This window comes from Carassius auratus, chromosome 27 (assembly GCF_003368295.1).
Source record: "Carassius auratus strain Wakin chromosome 27, ASM336829v1, whole genome shotgun sequence".
NCBI classification, from domain to species: domain Eukaryota; kingdom Metazoa; phylum Chordata; class Actinopteri; order Cypriniformes; family Cyprinidae; genus Carassius; species Carassius auratus.
This window is the reverse complement of record NC_039269.1, coordinates 29,870,776-29,887,904: the sequence shown is the minus strand read 5'-3', so window position 1 is coordinate 29,887,904 and position 17,129 is coordinate 29,870,776. Positions and strand designations below refer to the sequence as shown.

Sequence of the window (17,129 nt, the reverse complement as noted above, 5' to 3'; positions counted from 1 at the left end):
ATGAAGTTATTTTTGCTGCAAACAATGGGCCCTTTTCAGTGCCCAGACAGCAAAGCAAAGCTGCTGTCCTTTGGCTCTCAGTCCTTTGGCTCTCACCTCCCAACAGGTGTCATTCTCTTGACCTCAGTTTGCTGACGCAGGACTAGTGCTGCAGCTGACCTGTGAGACGCGGCCAGCTTCAAATTCTTTTATTGGGGAAGTCGTGGCCTAATGGTTAGAGGGTTGGACTCCCAATCGAAGGGTTGTGGGTTCTAGTCTCGGGCCGGACGGAATTGTGGGTGGGGGGAGTGCATGTACAGTTCTCTCTCCACCCTCAATACCATGACTTAGGTGCCCTTGAGCAAGGCATCGAACCCCCAACTGCTCCCCGGGCGCCGCAGCATAAATGGCTGCCCACTGCTCCGGGTGTGTGCTCACAGTGTGTGTGTGTGTGTTCACTGCTCTGTGTGTGTGCATTTCGGATGGGTTAAATGCAGAGCACAAATTCTGAGTATGGGTCACCATACTTGGCTGAATGTCACTTCACTTATTTTTTTTTTTTTTTTTTATAGCGCAAAAAATAAAAAACACACTCCTTCACAAAAAGAGCAGTTTTCCTCACATAACACTCACGAGAGCTATGTCCCCCCACGGCAGACAAACACTCAAGTTAATCCAACCTCTGTCCATCCAGGCCTCACAATGGCAAGCCATTCCCAGGGTATCAGATTGGGTCATTGGAATAATAAAACACGGCTATTCCCTTCAGTTCGCACGACGACCACCATGCTTTCGCGGGGTGGTCACCCCTTCGGTGCACAACGAGAACGTTCACATTCTTCGTGCTGAAGTAGAAAATCTGCTGGTGAAGGAAGCTATAGAAGCCGTTCCCACAGCGCACAAATCCTCTCACAAATACGCTCAGGGGATTGGTTCTTTTTGCTGGATCTGAAAGACGCTTACTTTCACATCCAGATAGCCCCCCGTCACAGGCTGTTCTTGAGATTTGCCTTCAATGGTGTGGCTTACCAATACAAGGTCCTCCCCTTTGGGCTGTCTCTGGCGTCTCGCACGTTTACAAAGTGCATGGATGCAGCTCTCTCCCCTCTCAGGCAGAAGGGAATCCGCATTCTCAATTACCTCGACGACTGGCTAGTTCTAGCTCAGTCAGAGGTGGAGGCATCGAGTTACAGAACTTTGCTCCTCAGCCATCTAGAATGCCTGGGGCTCAGGGTGAATTTTGCCAAGAGTTCGCTGTCCCCCAGCCAATGGATATCGTTTCTGGGAACAGTGTTAGACTCAGTTACGATGAGGGCAACAATGGTGAAGGAGCGCGCCATGGCTCTACAGCGACTCGCGGCCTCTTTCAAAATAGATGCTTCTCGTCCCCTAAAAACATTCCAGAAGTTGCTGGACCTTATGGCAGCAGCATCGCCGGTGCTGGAGCTCGGGCTGCTACTTATGCGCCCCCTCTGAGATTGGCTGAAACCACATGTTCCACCTCATGCGTGGTGTCACGGACGCCTGAATATCAGGGTGAATCAGGACTGCATTTCGGTCCTGACCCCTTGGAGGAACATGCAATGGATGGAATGGGGTGCCCTGCTTGGTATGGTTTGCAGAAGGAAATTGATCTCCACAGACGCGTCCAACAAAGGTTGGGGCGTGCTGTGCGAAGGGGAAATCCGCTTTTGGCCGATGGTCGAAAGAGGAGAGCAGGCTTCACATCAACTGCCTCGAGATGTTTGCAGTTCAACGAGCCTGCCAGAGCTTCCTGTCAGACCTAAAGAGCAACCACATGCTGGTCATATCAGACAGCATGACAGTGGTGTCTTACATAAATCACCAAGGTGGGCTGTCATCGACGCATCTCTTCAGACTAACGTTGCGACTGCTGGAATGGACCCATAGCAACTTGGGGTCCCTGAGAGCAGTGCATCTACCAGGCAAACTGAAAAAGGGTGCGGATATGCTGTCAAGAAGTGGAGTCTCCTCAGAAGAGTGGAGACTCCACCCGCAAACAGTTCACAAGATATGGGACGTCTTTCGCCTCAAAAGACAACTCTCATTGCCCAACATATTTTTCCAAGATAGAGGATGCGTTGTCCCACGACTGGCCCAACCGTCTTCTTTACGCTTTTCCTCCGGTTCCTCTGATTGCCCAAGTAATCAGGCAGGGACCAGAGATGCAGGGTTCTTCTTGTAGCCCCACTCTGGGAAAATCAGCACTGGATAGCCAACCTGTCACAGATGCTGATGCTGCATGGCCCGTTCCTCTGAGACGGGACCTCCTTTCTCAGGCGGACGGAACGATTTGGCATCCGCACTCAGAGATGTGGTCTCTGCACCTTTGGTCGCTCAACGGGAACCCACGGGACTCCCTGAGTGTGTGCTAAACACAATTTCACAGGCTAGAGCTCCATCTACACGATGCCTCTATGCCTCCAAATGGTCTGTGTTCTCCACATGGTGCTCAGACCATGGCAAAAACTCGACCTCCTGTGACGTTTCAGTGATACTTTCATTTTTACAAGAGCTCTTGGAGAAGGGACGATCCCCCTCCACACTCAAGGTCTCACGTAGTGACTATAGCGGTGTCACACGCCCTTATAGCAGGCCAGTCGGTGGGCAGAAATGACTTAGTCGTCCGATTTATGAGAGGTGCCAGAAGGCTTCATCCGCCTTGCCCTCCCACTGTCCTTTCATGGGACCTGCCCACGGCACTGAGAGCCCTTAAGAGGGCCCCCTTTGAACCGCTACAGTCCATAGACCTTAAGGCCCTGTCGCTAAAGACCGCTCTGCTGTTGGCACTAGCGTCTGTTAAGCATGTGGGCGATTTGCAAGCACTCTCGATAAGCCCTAATTGGCTAGAGTAGAGTACATAGACCGTTCTGCGCTGATAAGGCGATCAGAGCAGCTCTTCATATGCTTTGGAAACCACTCCAGAGGGATACCGGTTTCAAAGCAAAGGCTTTTGAAGGCTTTTGAAGCAATCCTCTGGACGCAATCCTGCTAGCCTACTCTTCTTTGGGCCTGCAAAGCCCAATTGGAGTAAGAGCCCATTCGACGAGAGCAGTGTCTTCATCCTGGGCATGGTCTAGTGGCGTGACTATCGTAGAAATTTGTGCGGTGGCTGGTTGGAACTCGCAGTCAACATTTGTTAGATTTTATAATCTAAACGTCCCGGCACTTCATGCTAGGGTACTTTCTGTGTAAAGGTCACCTTTTTGTTCCTCATTTGCATGCTCTTGGCCATTCTTTGCCCAAGACTCAAACTCTGCTCGTATGCACTCGGTCCCTTTGGTACTGAGGTGATACAAACACGGGATGATCAGGCTAGGCCAGACGTAACCTCATTGAACTTATTCTGCCCCCTAGTTGCTATTGTAATATCTTGGTATCACAGATCAAGTATGATTGCATTTGTCGTCCCCCCTTCTTAGCATGGCATGATTGAACTGGGTTCCCATAAGCGTCTTCGACGCAGTACGAGTGAAGTATTGAAAGGGAACGTACTCGGTTACTAACGTAACTTCGGTTCCCTGAAATACGGGAACAAGTACTGCGTTCCTTGCCATGCTAAAAGGCTGCACGATTCAGTCGTCGCTTTAGTCGAAGTAACCTGAATTCCTGTGGCGAAGCAGCCAATATATAGCCAGATCCCCGCCCATTTTGGCGGGCTTCGCTGCCATAGGTTCGTGCAGCACCGCTGCCGATCCATTGGTCTGTTTTAATAACACTGCACGAACCAATGGCCGTGCAGTTTCACTGCGTGATTGAATAAGGCTTCAGTTCAGGAGAAAAAAATATTTTTTCCCATAAGCGTCTTCGAACCGGAACCGAGGTTACATTAGTAACCGAGTACGATATTTGTTTTTGTGAATATATATATATATATATATATATATATATTTAGTTTTTTTATAATGTAACACAAAGAAATGAACAGCAAAATCAATAGCATAGTCGCTACCAGAAAAATATAGAAATCAATATCTCAGCAAAAATATAAAATAAAATCATAAAAGAAGATAAATGAAAAACTTAGTTCTCCCAAAGAGATTTAACCTGATTGGAATTATAGGATAAATGAAGTTAAGTTTCTTCCTCAACTTTGCAGAATACACACATAAGTTCTAGAGATTAAAAAAAAGCAAACCAGCGTTTCTTTGGACAGACATTATGCAATGTATCTCTCTTATTTTATTATAAATGCAGAGTTTGTCAGGGAGTAACCATACTTTATTCCAATGAATATTATAAAGAAATTGGTCCAGAAAAATGCACTACCAGTCAAAAGTTTTTCAACAGTGAGATTTTTAATGCTATTAATTGAGTTTCTTCTGCTCTTGGAGCCTGCATTTATTTGATCAGTTTATATATACAATTGTAATATAATGTATACAATATAATGTAATATAAAATGTAATATAGCAAAAACATAGCCTTTGATGTTTATTTTTATTTATTTATTTATTTATTTATTTATTTATTTTTTATTTGCTGATGAACAATCAAACAACAAATACAAATAAAATTGAACAATTACAACAATGAAATGACAGTGGATGACAATAAAAAAAAAAGAAGGAAGACAGTAAATATATTAAATATTGAAAACAATGAAAAAAAAGGGGGGGGGGGTATTACATCAAATTACATTTCACTCAACAAAACATCATACAGTTTAAAAAAAATTATTTAATTTGGGTACTCTTAGAGCAAACTTGCATTTATGAATAAAGTATTTTGCCAATAGAATAAATATGTTTCCAATATATTCTATTTTATGATTACAGTGAGAAAAATAACAAATTACATCTTTCATTACAAAATCAATATCTAATTTTAGTTTTGAAACAAGGAATTTTGACAATTCCATCCAAAATTGTTTAACAAGGGAACAATTAAAGAAAAGATGATCAATTGACTCAGTATTGCTTTTACAGAAATTACATTTCAAATGAACATTACCAAATTTAGATGTGATTTCATTAGTGGGATATATATTATGCAAAATTCTTAAGTGTAGTTCTTTCACCTTGTTGGGGATACAAAATTTGTAAGGCAAGAGCCATGCTTTTTTCCAATTAATATTTTCTATCAGAGAATTCCAAAAAAATTTCCCCCTCGGGGTAATTCGTTTTCTTGACTGAAACACATTTCTTATAATTTTATTACTACATTTTGGGTCGTAAATACTCTTGTCTTCAATCAGAAATTTCTGTTCACTCTTTACAATCTCTTCAAATGATAAATGACATTTCATTAGATGAACAAGACCATTTGGTATAGCTTTTACCATTGTAAGAAATTCCTTATGAATGACAGGGAAATTATGTTTAGACATGAAATCATTATAAGAATAAAAATTCCCTTGTGGGTCTAACAAATCACAAAGATAATCAATTCCCTTTTCATGCCAATTATTAAAAAAAATTGACTTGTTCTTTGCAAGAATAGTTTCATTATTCCATAGCTTTACTTTATGTGGGGAAAAATTGTGGACGAAGCAAAGTTTCCATGCCAACAGCGCCTGTTCGTGGAATTTAGAAAGTTTTATAGGGAGCTTAGAAGGAGAGAAATTACAGGTGAGCAAAAACTTAAACCCACCCACCTTTTTAAAGATATTGTGTGGGATAAAATACCAAATAGACTCTGGAAAATTGACACAACTCTTTACCCAATTCAATTTGAAAGTATTATTAACATCGAAAAAATCAAGCATTTCAAAACCTCCCTCAGCTTTTATACCACATAAAACCTGTTTCTTCAGATACTGATGTTTGTTTTTCCAAAAAAACTTAAATAACAAGCAATTAATCTGTTTACAGGTATTTTCATGGACAAATAATGAAAAAGATGGATATATAAAACGAGCTAGACCTTCAGCTTTTATTAAAAGAACTCTACCAAGAAAAGATAAATCTCTTTGAAGCCAATTGTTAAATATTGTTTTAGCTTTTTTAATTTTAGGAAGAAAATTCAAATCTTGTCTAAGAGATTTTTTTTTGGAGATATGAATACCAAGATATTTAACATTATCTTTAATGGGTATATTATTCACAGAAGTTTCAAGAGAGTCATATAAACAAAGAATTTCGCATTTAGGAATATTTAAGGTTAGACCAGAAGCCTCTGAAAATGCATTAATTGTTTCAAGAGCCTTACCAACCTGATTTGTATTCTCTAAAAACAGGGTTGTATCATCCGCAAGTTGTGAAATTTTTATCTCACGGCCAAAAATGGACACCCCTTTAATATCAGGATGCCTTTGATGTTTATTTGAAATGTGTTATTTATTTATTGTTACGTAGCGGCAGTAGTGTGTTTTAATCGTCACGTGCTGATCGCGTTGGTTATCAAACGTCTCTACGTCACGCGTGCTGACGTTATCTGGCTGTGTGGACAGGTGAGTGGTTCACCTGTCGCTCTGAATGTTAGTCTGTGTCTGTGTGTGATCGAGCGGTGTGTGTCGCAGACAGCAGTGATGGTGAGCGTCGTGCAGGGCTGGATGTCACGGCTGCTGTCTCCGCTGTGGCGCCGGGCGCAGGAGCTCGATGAGCGGCGAGAGGATCCACGCTTCGACGGTCAGTGCGTCACACGTGTCTGAGACACTGCAGCAGAAAAAAGACGGGCTTTGCCTTTAAAATATAGATTAACAACAAGGTCGGACCAATCTCATTCAAATCGCTGCACAGATTTTACCAGCTAAAGGTTTAAACCAGACACAAGCTGAAACTGAAGTGCAGTCTTCTGTAGTCCTCAAACAGCTGTTTTCCATTGATTCTCTAATGTTCTTGATCTCAATGTGCACTGTTTTTAAGGATGTACTGTCTTGCTTCTTTAATTAATATATATCCAGGGACATCCGTACTTACGAATAGGCAGGTCGCAATCATGAAGTCAGGTGCGTTCGAGTCATTCTGGTCAGAACAAGATACAGATTTAACTTTACTGCATACAATTCAACAATTTTAGATTTTTCTTTTCTGTTTTTATTCAATTTGTAAACTGGATCATTATGTATTCTGTGGTAATTATACAATAATTAGTGCTGTCAAACGATTAATTGTGATTAATCGCATACAAAATAAGTTTTTGTTTGTATAATATGTGTGTGTTCTGTGTATATTATGTTTATATAAATACACACAAAGTATATATTCTTTAAAATATTTACATGTCTATATTTATATTAATATAATTCATATTATCAAATTTTTTTTTGTGCCGTCAAATGATAAATCGCATCCAAAATAAAAGTTTTTGTTTACACTGTGTAAGTGTATGTACTGTGTATGTTTATTAAGTATATAATACACACACATTTTAAAAGAAAGTGAGTTTAAAGAAGAGTTAGTTTCCCGCTGGTTATAACCAGTTTGTGTTGGTGTTCATGTGTGTGTAACTGGTAAACATGACCTGTCTGATGATGTGAAGACACCTGTGTGCAGGTGAGGCTCAGATCCGGCAGGTGCAGACAGGTGTGGTGACTCATCTGTGTGTGGATTACGGCCTGATCGATCACAGCGTGTATTTCACATCAGGAGAGGTGCTAGGAGGAGTAGTGCTGTGTGTGGGAGACTCGGTGCAGGCGCTGGCCGTGCGGGATGGAGCCCACGGACACTGGAGGGCACTCAGGGTGAGACCAGGACACAACAATCATCAATAATAGCCACAGACCACCTGCTGTTGAGCTCAAGATCATTAGACACCAGGGAACGCTTTCTAACTGAGCACATCATTTCAGAAGAGAGGGGAATGTATTAACTCTTCTTGCTCTTAAAGGGACAGTTCACCCCAAAATGAAAATTCCGGCATTAATTACTCAGCCTCATGTTGTTCCAAACCTTCAGAACACAGATTAAGATATTTTTGGTGAAATCTGAGAGCTCTCTGACCCTCAGTAGACAGCAGAGCGACTGAAACGTTCACAGGTCTACAAAAGTAGTTAGGACTTTGGTTAAAATAGTCCTTGTTGCATCAGGGTTTCAACTGTAAAAACTGTGTGTGTCTGCAAATAAAACAACAATATAATCAAAAATATCCTAATTTGTGTTCCGAAGATAAAGAAAGGTCTTAAGGGTTTGGAACGACATGAGGGTGAGTAATTAATGACAGAATTTTAGTTTTTAGGTGAACTATACGTTTAATTGGCTGTTCGTGTTTAAAACGGCAAACAGTTTTCAGTTTCATCTAACATGTAACTCAACATTAACAGTTACCATCTTTAAACTAATATGAAGGCCTTTGATAACATCTGTGAAAAAAAGATTGACCGTTGAGCCAGAAGAAGACTCTGTTTAACATTTTAAACAAAGAAAAAATAAATCTTTGACGGATGTTGTCTTTGATAAGGTCTAAATATATGCAAATACAAAAACTAATAAAAGTAGGTAATTATATCTGAAAACACTGCTCTCTAAGCAACTAGGGATTGCACAATCCTGCGTAAATATGACGGGGTGATCGAATATTGTTTGCTAAAGAGTTACTAAATGTATAAAAAATGTGCATGTTTGTGCAGGTATATAATATTTGAGTCACCTTAAAGCTTGTAAATTAATTCTCAATAGCAACAGGCAGAGTTTAAAAATAAATGTGTAGCAAATTACTTGACTTCCAAAACAATTTTCAAATGACATGCCAAGGTGAAACGGCTCATTAATTTAATCTCAAAAGCACTAATATTGTGTGCATCTCTTATTACTGGAGCACATTCCTAAAAAGTAAACCGTGTCCATGTTTCCTGTTGTTTTGAGGTGGAGCGGCACAAGGACGCCTGGGACAGCGCAGGGTCAGAGACGCTCACGCTGGAGTCTGACAAACTCCGGCCTCTGATTGGGACAGTGACGTCATGTGATCGAGATGGAGGATACATCAACCAGACAACGTATTTCCCTCGATCGGCTCTCTGTGAAGGTCAGAATCAGTGGCTTTAATGCTTTAATGATCAGCAGTCTACGATTTAACTTTTATATTACAAAGTGATGATGCGCGGGTCAGGTTTTTTTCGGGTCCCGCTTTTATGAAATTATTTGGCCCGACACAGCCCGCAAATAAAGTAACATTTCTTTACCCACCCTGACCCGCGCATCGGGGACATCACGGAAGATACGTTGCTACTAGACTCATATTTCTCGTTCACTGAAGCTCCTCCCTCCACAGCAGCGCGAGCACGTCACTATTAGCAGCGCATGCGCAGCTCGTGAACAGCTCTGTGAACTGTTTCATCCGGTCAAAGAGTTACTCAAGATGTGACGGAGCATGTGATTTGTTGAATGTAGAGAACGAATCCGCCCTTCATTGAACGAAATCGAGAGATCTTCTCATTCGTGAATGAGTTTGATGAACTGATACATCTCGTTTATGATCGAAATGAATAAGTATACAGGGTCAGTGAGGCAAGCATGTAAATCTCGATCAGCAATCAGCAGATACAAAGCACAGTTATAGGTGCTGTGCAGATACGCTCGTTTTCATATTTAGCATACAGAACACGTTAACTCCACGTTTAATCCCCGATATATGATGACCAAACAATTAATTATGCAAGAAAGCCTTGTGCTTTGTTAATCTGAACAATTTATTTAAACTATCTAATGCGATTATGCACTCATTTTAGTAAAGCCACTAATGCAGTGTTGGGAAAGTTCACTTTCTACATGAACTAGTTCAAAGTTCAATTCACAAATTTTTAAATGAACTAGTTCAGTTCATAGTTCAAACTACAAAATTTTGAACTAAGTTCACTAAGTTCCAAAAATGAACTAGTTCATAGTTATTTTTTTCCATATGTTGCTGCAAGCTGTTATTTTTCACAATTATTGCCACAGCCCATGTAGAATCACAGACAGCAATTATTTTATCAGTTTTAACAATGAAGCTATGCGCCAGATTTCATCTTCATATCCAATTTTGAATCCTTATCCAAACCAGGGTTTAGCATTAGCATTGAGGGGACAGCATTTCCCCCTTGTTGTTTTAATGCTTTGTCTCCCATTCTCACCGACCTTGTCATAAACATCATAAAATTCTTTTAAATGATCATACGCCTTCTTGCTACATGCTGCTGTCGCCTCGATGCCTTTTTTTTTGATGACGCATCACGCATGCGGAGGACGGTGGTGCGACACTGGTGGCTGGTGTTGCCAGATTGGGTGTCTTTCCCGCTACATATTAAGACCCGTTTACGGTGTGTTTTAGCCGGGTTTTCGCCTGGAAGGCTCTATAGAAATCTGGCACCCTATTGAACGAAGTTAACCTGAGAGCGTGCCGTTCACAGACACCAGAATGAACGAGTTCACAGTAACGTTCATCAGGCATTAATACAGCACGTTCAGTTCACGTTTGCCCAAAATATGAACGAGTTCATGAACTATCGTTCAGTGAACGCGTTCAGGCACAACACTGCACTAATGCAGCATCTCGCTGTAGTGCTTTTTTGCTGACTGCGTGAGGAGAAAAAACACAGACGTCAATAGGGAGGTACTGGAAGCATGCGTTGCACACACCAACATTAAATACGTCTCTTACAAATCTGGAGCGCAGTCATTCTTTGAAGTATCAATACTAATAAATTTAGGAATCATTTTGTTTTTAATTTTCGAGAATCGTGATACTTTTGAAGTATCGGTGCACCGTGCACACTACAGCAAAGATTGTGCAGAAGAATCATCTGTTTCCTGTGGTCTTGTCCTGGTGCTCCTCTGAGACAAGGTCTTTACAGGGGATCTGTATCTGGGGCTCTAGTTGTCCTGGTCTCCGCTGTCTTCCAGGGATGTAGAGGTCCACCATCTGGTCTGGATAAGGATGGGTATCATTAAGGTTTTAACGGCATTACTACTCTTACCGATACTGCTTAACGGTCCGGTACTTTAACGGTATTCTTATCTCTACTTTGTGTTGTTTTTTTTGTTTTTTAAAAGAACAAATTAAGAACAGAATTAACATTTCTTTCTTTATGTTAAATTAATCAAAAAAATTTTTTAGTGCAATAAACAGCCATGTTTGAACAAATAGCGATTATACAAAAAAAAAAGTGAATGTTAAACAAATGAAATAAACTATATTTTTCTGCTAAAGAACATACAGTGGTAAATAGCAACACGGGTGGAGCATGTAGGTAGGCTGCAAAAGGACTCTCTAGCCATTCTTTTAAAGTAAGATTAACATATTTGCCTTTTCTGGCAAAAGCCGGGACCTTTCTCGGCTTAAAGTGTTCCCTGCTTGGTTGGTTGGTTCATAGTAGCTGCAGCTTAAAAAAAAAAAAAAACAATATATATATATACAGTCTTGTTCAAAATAATAGCAGTACAATGTGACTAACCAGAATAATCAAGGTTTTTAGTATATTTTTTATTGCTACGTGGCAAACAAGTTACCAGTAGGTTCAGTAGATTGTCAGAAAACAAACAAGACCCAGCATTCATGATATGCACGCTCTTAAGGCTGTGCAATTGGGCAATTAGTTGAAAGGGGTGTGTTCAAAAAAATAGCAGTGTCTACCTTCGACTGTACAAACTCAAAACTATTTTGTACAAACATTTTTTTTTTCTGGGATTTAGCAATCCTGTGAATCACTAAACTAATATTTAGTTGTATGACCACAGTTTTTTAAAACTGCTTGACATCTGTGTGGCATGGAGTCAACCAACTTGTGGCACCTCTCAGATGTTATTCCACTCCATGATTCTTTAACAACATTCCACAATTCATTCACATTTCTTGGTTTTGCTTCAGAAACAGCATTTTTGATATCACCCCACAAGTTCTCAATTGGATTAAGGTCTGGAGATTGGGCTGGCCACTCCATAACATTAATTCTGTTGGTTTGGAACCAAGACTTTGCCCGTTTACTAGTGTGTTTTGGGTCATTGTCTTGTTGAAACAACCATTTCAAGGGCATGTCCTCTTCAGCATAGGGCAACATGACCTCTTCAAGTATTTTAACATATGCAAACTGATCCATGATCCCTGGTATGCGATAAATAGGCCCAACACCATAGTAGGAGAAACATGCCCATATCATGATGCTTGCACCTCCATGCTTCACTGTCTTCACTGTGTACTGTGGCTTGAATTCAGAGTTTGGGGGTCGTCTCACAAACTGCCTGTGGCCCTTGGACCCAAAAAGAACAATTTTACTCTCATCAGTCCACAAAATGTTCCTCCATTTCTCTTTAGGCCAGTTGATGTGTTCTTTGGCAAATTGTAACCTCTTCTGCACATGCCTTTTTTTTAACAGAGGGACTTTGCGGGGGATTCTTGAAAATAGATTAGCTTCACACAGACGTCTTCTAACTGTCACAGTACTTACAGGTAACTCCAGACTGTCTTTGATCATCCTGGAGGTGATCATTGGCTGAGCCTTTGCCATTCTGGTTATTCTTCTATCCATTTTGATGGTTGTCTTCCGTTTTCTTCCACGTCTCTCTGGTTTTGCTCTCCATTTTAAGGCATTGGAGATCATTTTAGCTGAACAGCCTATCATTTTTTGCACCTCTTTATAGGTTTTCCCCTCTCTAATCAACTTTTTAATCAAAGTACGCTGTTCTTCTGAACAATGTCTTGAACGACCCATTTTCCTCAGCTTTCAAATGCATGTTCAACAAGTGTTGGCTTCATCCTTAAATAGGGGCCACCTGATTCACACCTGTTTCTTCACAAAATTGATGACCTCAGTGATTGAATGCCACACTGCTATTTTTTTGAACACACCCCTTTCAACTAATTCAACTAATTGCCCAATTGCACAGCCTTAAGAGCGTGCATATCATGAATGCTGGGTCTCATTTGTTTTCTGAGAATCTACTGAACCTACTGGTAACTTGTTTGCCACGTGGCAATAAAAAAATATACGAAAAACCTTGATTATTCTGGTTAGTCACATTGTACTGCTATTATTTTGAACAAGACTGTATATATATATAAAATAATACAAAGGTTGCAAAATGTGGCCATTGGCTATTTTGTAAACTAACTTGAAGTGCAGTGCATTTAAGTTAGCCAAATAAATGTTTACATTTACTGATTTTTTTTTTTATTGGAATTTTAAAAAGAAGTAGAAAATATGTTGATTTCATTCTCTCATTTCTCCCAAAAGAAATCAACATAATTTCTACGTAAGGTTAGCAAACCAGGGAGATTTTACATTTATTTTAAATGACGTGAACAATGTTGATTCAACCTGATTTTAGCATTCATACCTGACGTAGATGAGGCAACAACCAGAGACGAGCTAGCTAGGCAGTCGAAAACTTTGCATTTCTCTGTCTGCACATAATGCACTTTTGAAAGATGTTTTGACAGATTGCTTGTGTTTCCGCCCTTACATGCAAAAATGTTGTTGCACTTATGACAACGAGCGTTGTCTGCATCAACTCTAGTGAAGTACAGTACAGACCAAAAGTTTGGACACACCTTCTCATTCAAAGAGTTTTCTTTATTTTCATGATTATGAAAATTGTAGAGTCACACTGAAGGCATCAAGGGCTATTTGACCAAGAAGGAGAGTGATGGGATGCTGCTCCAGATGACCTGGCCTCCACAGTCACCGGACCTGAACCCAATCGAGATGGTTTAGGGGTGAGCTGGACCGCAGACAGAAGGCAAAAGAGCCAACAAGTGCTAAGCATCTCTCGGGGAACTCCTTCAAGACTGTTGGAAGACCATTTCAGGTGACTTCCTCTTGAAGCTCATCAAGAGAATGCCAAGAGTGTGCAAAGCAGTAATCAAAGCAAAAGGTGGCTACTTTGAAGAACCTACAATATGACATATTTTCAGTTGTTTCACACTTTTTTGTTATGTATATAATTTCATATATAATTCCACATGTGTTAATTCATAGTTTTGATGCCTTCAGTGTGAATCTACAATTTTCATAGTCATGAAAATAAAGAAAACTCTTTGAATGAGAAGGTGTGTCCAAACTTTTGGTCTGTACTGAATAAGCACACTTTGGAACGTTTTTGCTCTCTCCGCCATCGTCACTCTTTGTATTAGGCGGGAGTTTTAGGCCGTAATTTAGATATTTTTGAAATGGGAAAAATGCAGTTTTACAAATTCAAAAAATTTGGCTTTCTAAGGAAAGATTATCAAATAGCACACCTAGGTTCCTAACTGATGACGAAGAATTGACAGAGCAACCATCAAGTCTTAGACAGCATTCTATGTTATTTCATGCAGAGTTTTTAGGTCCTATAACACACACCTCTGTTTTTCTTTCAGAATTTAGCTGTAAGAAATTACTCGTCATCCAGTTTTTTATATCGACTATGCATTCCATTCGATTTTCAAATATTTGTGTTTCACCGGGCTGCGAGGAAATATAGAGCTGAGTATCATCAGCATAACAGTGAAAGCTAACACCATGTTTCCTGATGATATCTCCCAAGGGTAACATATAAAGCGTGAAGAGTAGCGGCCCTAGTACTGAGCCTTGAGGTACTCCATACTGCACTTGTGATCGATATGATGCCTCTTCATTCACTGCTACGAACTGATGGCGGTCATATAAGTACGATTTAAACCATGCTAATGCACTTCCATTAATGCCAACAAAGTGTTCAAGTCTATGCAAAAGAATGCTGTGGTCAATTGTGTCAAACGCAGCACTAAGATCCAATAAAACTAATAGAGAGATACACCCGCGATCAGATGATAAGAGCAGATCATTTGTAACTCTAAGGAGAGCAGTCTCAGTACTATGATACGGTCTAAATCCTGACTGGAAAACCTCACATATACCATTTTTCTCTAAGAAGGAATATAATTGTGAGGATACCACCTTCTCTAGTATCTTGGAAACAATAGGGAGATTCGAGATTGGTCTATAATTAACTAGTTCTTTGGGGTCAAGTTGTGTTTTTTTTTTTTTGATGAGAGGCTTAAGAACACCCACTTTGAAGGTGTTGGGGACATATCCTAATGACAATGAGGAATTAATAATAGTCAGAGGAGGACCTATGACTTCTGGAAGCACCTCTTTTAGGAGCTTAGATGGTATAGGGTCTAACATACATGTTGTTGGTTTAGATGATTTAACAAGTTTATACAATTCTTCCTCTCCTATAGTAGAGAATGAGTGGAACTGTTCCTCAGGGGGTCTATAGTGCACTGTCTGATGCGAAACTGTAGCTGACGGCTGAATGGTTGCAATTTTATCTCTAATAGTATTGATTTTAGAAGTAAAGTAGTTCAGAAAGTCATTACTGCTGTGGTGTTGGGAAATGTCAGCACTTGTTGAGGCTTTATTTTTCGTTTATTTAGCCACTGTATTGAATAAATACCTGGGGTTATGTTTGTTTTCTTCTAAAAGAGAAGAAAAGTAATCAGATCTAGCAGTTTTTAATGCTTTTCTGTAGGATAGGTTACTTTCCCGCCAAGCAATACGAAATACCTCTAGTTTTGTTTTCCTCCAGTTGCGCTCCATTTTTCGGGCTGCTCTCTTTAGGTTGCGAGTATGCTCATTATACCATGGTGTCAGACTCGTGTCATATTTAACTACATTGTTATTATAAACTAGGGCTGCAAAATTAATCTAATTTTTTTAATCGCAATTACAATTATGGATGCCATCGTTCAAAAAGGCAATAATTTTTCAAAGTCCACTTATGTTATTCTGATTGCTAAAGATGTTTTTCTTTCTAAAGGTTATCTTAAGGGTTTTGTCCATAGTTTTAATTATACTTTTATTTTTACGTTGTAATACCATAAATGTTGTTATATATTTACATTTTTATTATTTGTATTTAAAGAATTCAATCCAATAAACACAATTGTATTATAAACATTACAATATTATAAACACAAAAAACAAACTCACACAGGGTTTCATATATTTTATTTTGGGGCATTTATTTTTATTTTTTTTGTGGATTTTCTGACTTTTTGCATGATGTTATTTTATGTAACAGAGGAAAAACAGAACTATAAGAAAGCTGTGTTTAACAGTGTGTGTGTTTCAGGGTTCGAGCCTGTGAAGGGCGACTGGGTTCTGGCGCAGTATTTCGTCTGTCCATCAGAATGGAGCAGTCAGGCTCGAGCTGTTTCTCCGCTGAGATACCGGCGCATGGACGGGGTCAGTCACGACCAGCTCTCAGTGATGACCTGACCTGTGTCCATCAGTCTAGATCACAAGATCTCTTTCTAGAGCTGGCCGATAAATCACACAATATACACACATGATAATTCTCACACAATATACATTTCCTTGATATACGACAACAAGAGTTCGATAAATGTTTGATAAAATGTTTGAGGCAAAGGTAGAACAAAAGAGCAGTATTGCCAACTTGGTATTTAATTTTGTGATACTTCACACTACCATAGCAACGTTTTTGTCCAAAAAACACCTAGCCAAATTTTGCCATTTGTAACATTTTTTTATCAGCTTTTCAATAATTTAGCCCCGGGACCATAAAGAATAGTTTAACAGACCAGTTAACCGGTTTACAATTTTGACTTTGGAGCAAAAATACCTAACCTAAAAATCTCAGACAGTGTTTGTGTCTCAGGTCACTGTGAGCGTGCTGCACGGCCGCAGCGGTGTTGTGTGTGTGTGTGTGTGTGTGTGTCTCAGACAGTGCTGTGTGTGTTGTGTGTGTGTGTGTGTGTGTCTCAGACAGTGCTGTGTGTGTTGTGTGTGTGTGTGTGTGTGTGTCTCAGACAGTGCTGTGTGTGTGTCTCAGACAGTGCTGTGTGTGTGTGTGTCTCAGGTCACCGTGAGCGTGCTGCACGGCCGCAGCGGTGTTGTGTGTGTGTGTGTGTGTGTGTGTGTGTCTCAGACAGTGCTGTGTGTGTGTGTGTGTCTCAGACAGTGTGTGTGTGTGTCTCAGACAGTGTGTGTGTGTGTGTGTCTCAGGTCACCGTGAGCGTGCTGCACGGCCGCAGCGGTGTTGTGTGTGTGTGTGTGTGTGTGTGTGTGTGTGTGTCTCAGACAGTGTGTGTGTGTGTGTGTCTCAGGTCACTGTGAGCGTGCTGCACGGCCGCAGCGGTGTTGTGGAGGACAGTGTGTTCTTCTGTCTGGACTCTCTGATCGTGCCGCCGGGCTTCAGACCCGCTCGTGGAGATGTGGTGAATGTGGTGGTGGTGGAGAGCAGTCAGTCGCTGTACTGCTGGAGAGCTCTGTGTATGACGCCCGTCCA

General features: G+C 40.4%; 1 protein-coding gene across 2 annotated transcripts in view; it reads left to right on the top strand.

Annotated features, from left to right (window-relative positions):
* The first annotated feature begins 6,305 nt into the window (after nucleotides 1–6,305).
* The window catches only part of mov10l1 (Mov10 like RNA helicase 1), a 32,654-nt gene continuing 21,830 nt past the window's right edge, over nucleotides 6,306–17,129 (top strand). Inside the window, exons 1-6 of one of the 2 annotated variants that reach the window (XM_026207065.1) lie at nucleotides 6,306–6,391; nucleotides 6,461–6,569; nucleotides 7,437–7,624; nucleotides 8,745–8,904; nucleotides 15,951–16,063; nucleotides 16,948–17,129. The exon at nucleotides 16,948–17,129 is cut by the window's right edge and continues 6 nt beyond it. In XM_026207065.1, the coding sequence (XP_026062850.1) occupies nucleotides 6,470–6,569; nucleotides 7,437–7,624; nucleotides 8,745–8,904; nucleotides 15,951–16,063; nucleotides 16,948–17,129 (743 nt within the window). In that variant the 5' untranslated portion in view covers nucleotides 6,306–6,391; nucleotides 6,461–6,469. The other variant, XM_026207066.1, reaches the window with a different exon arrangement.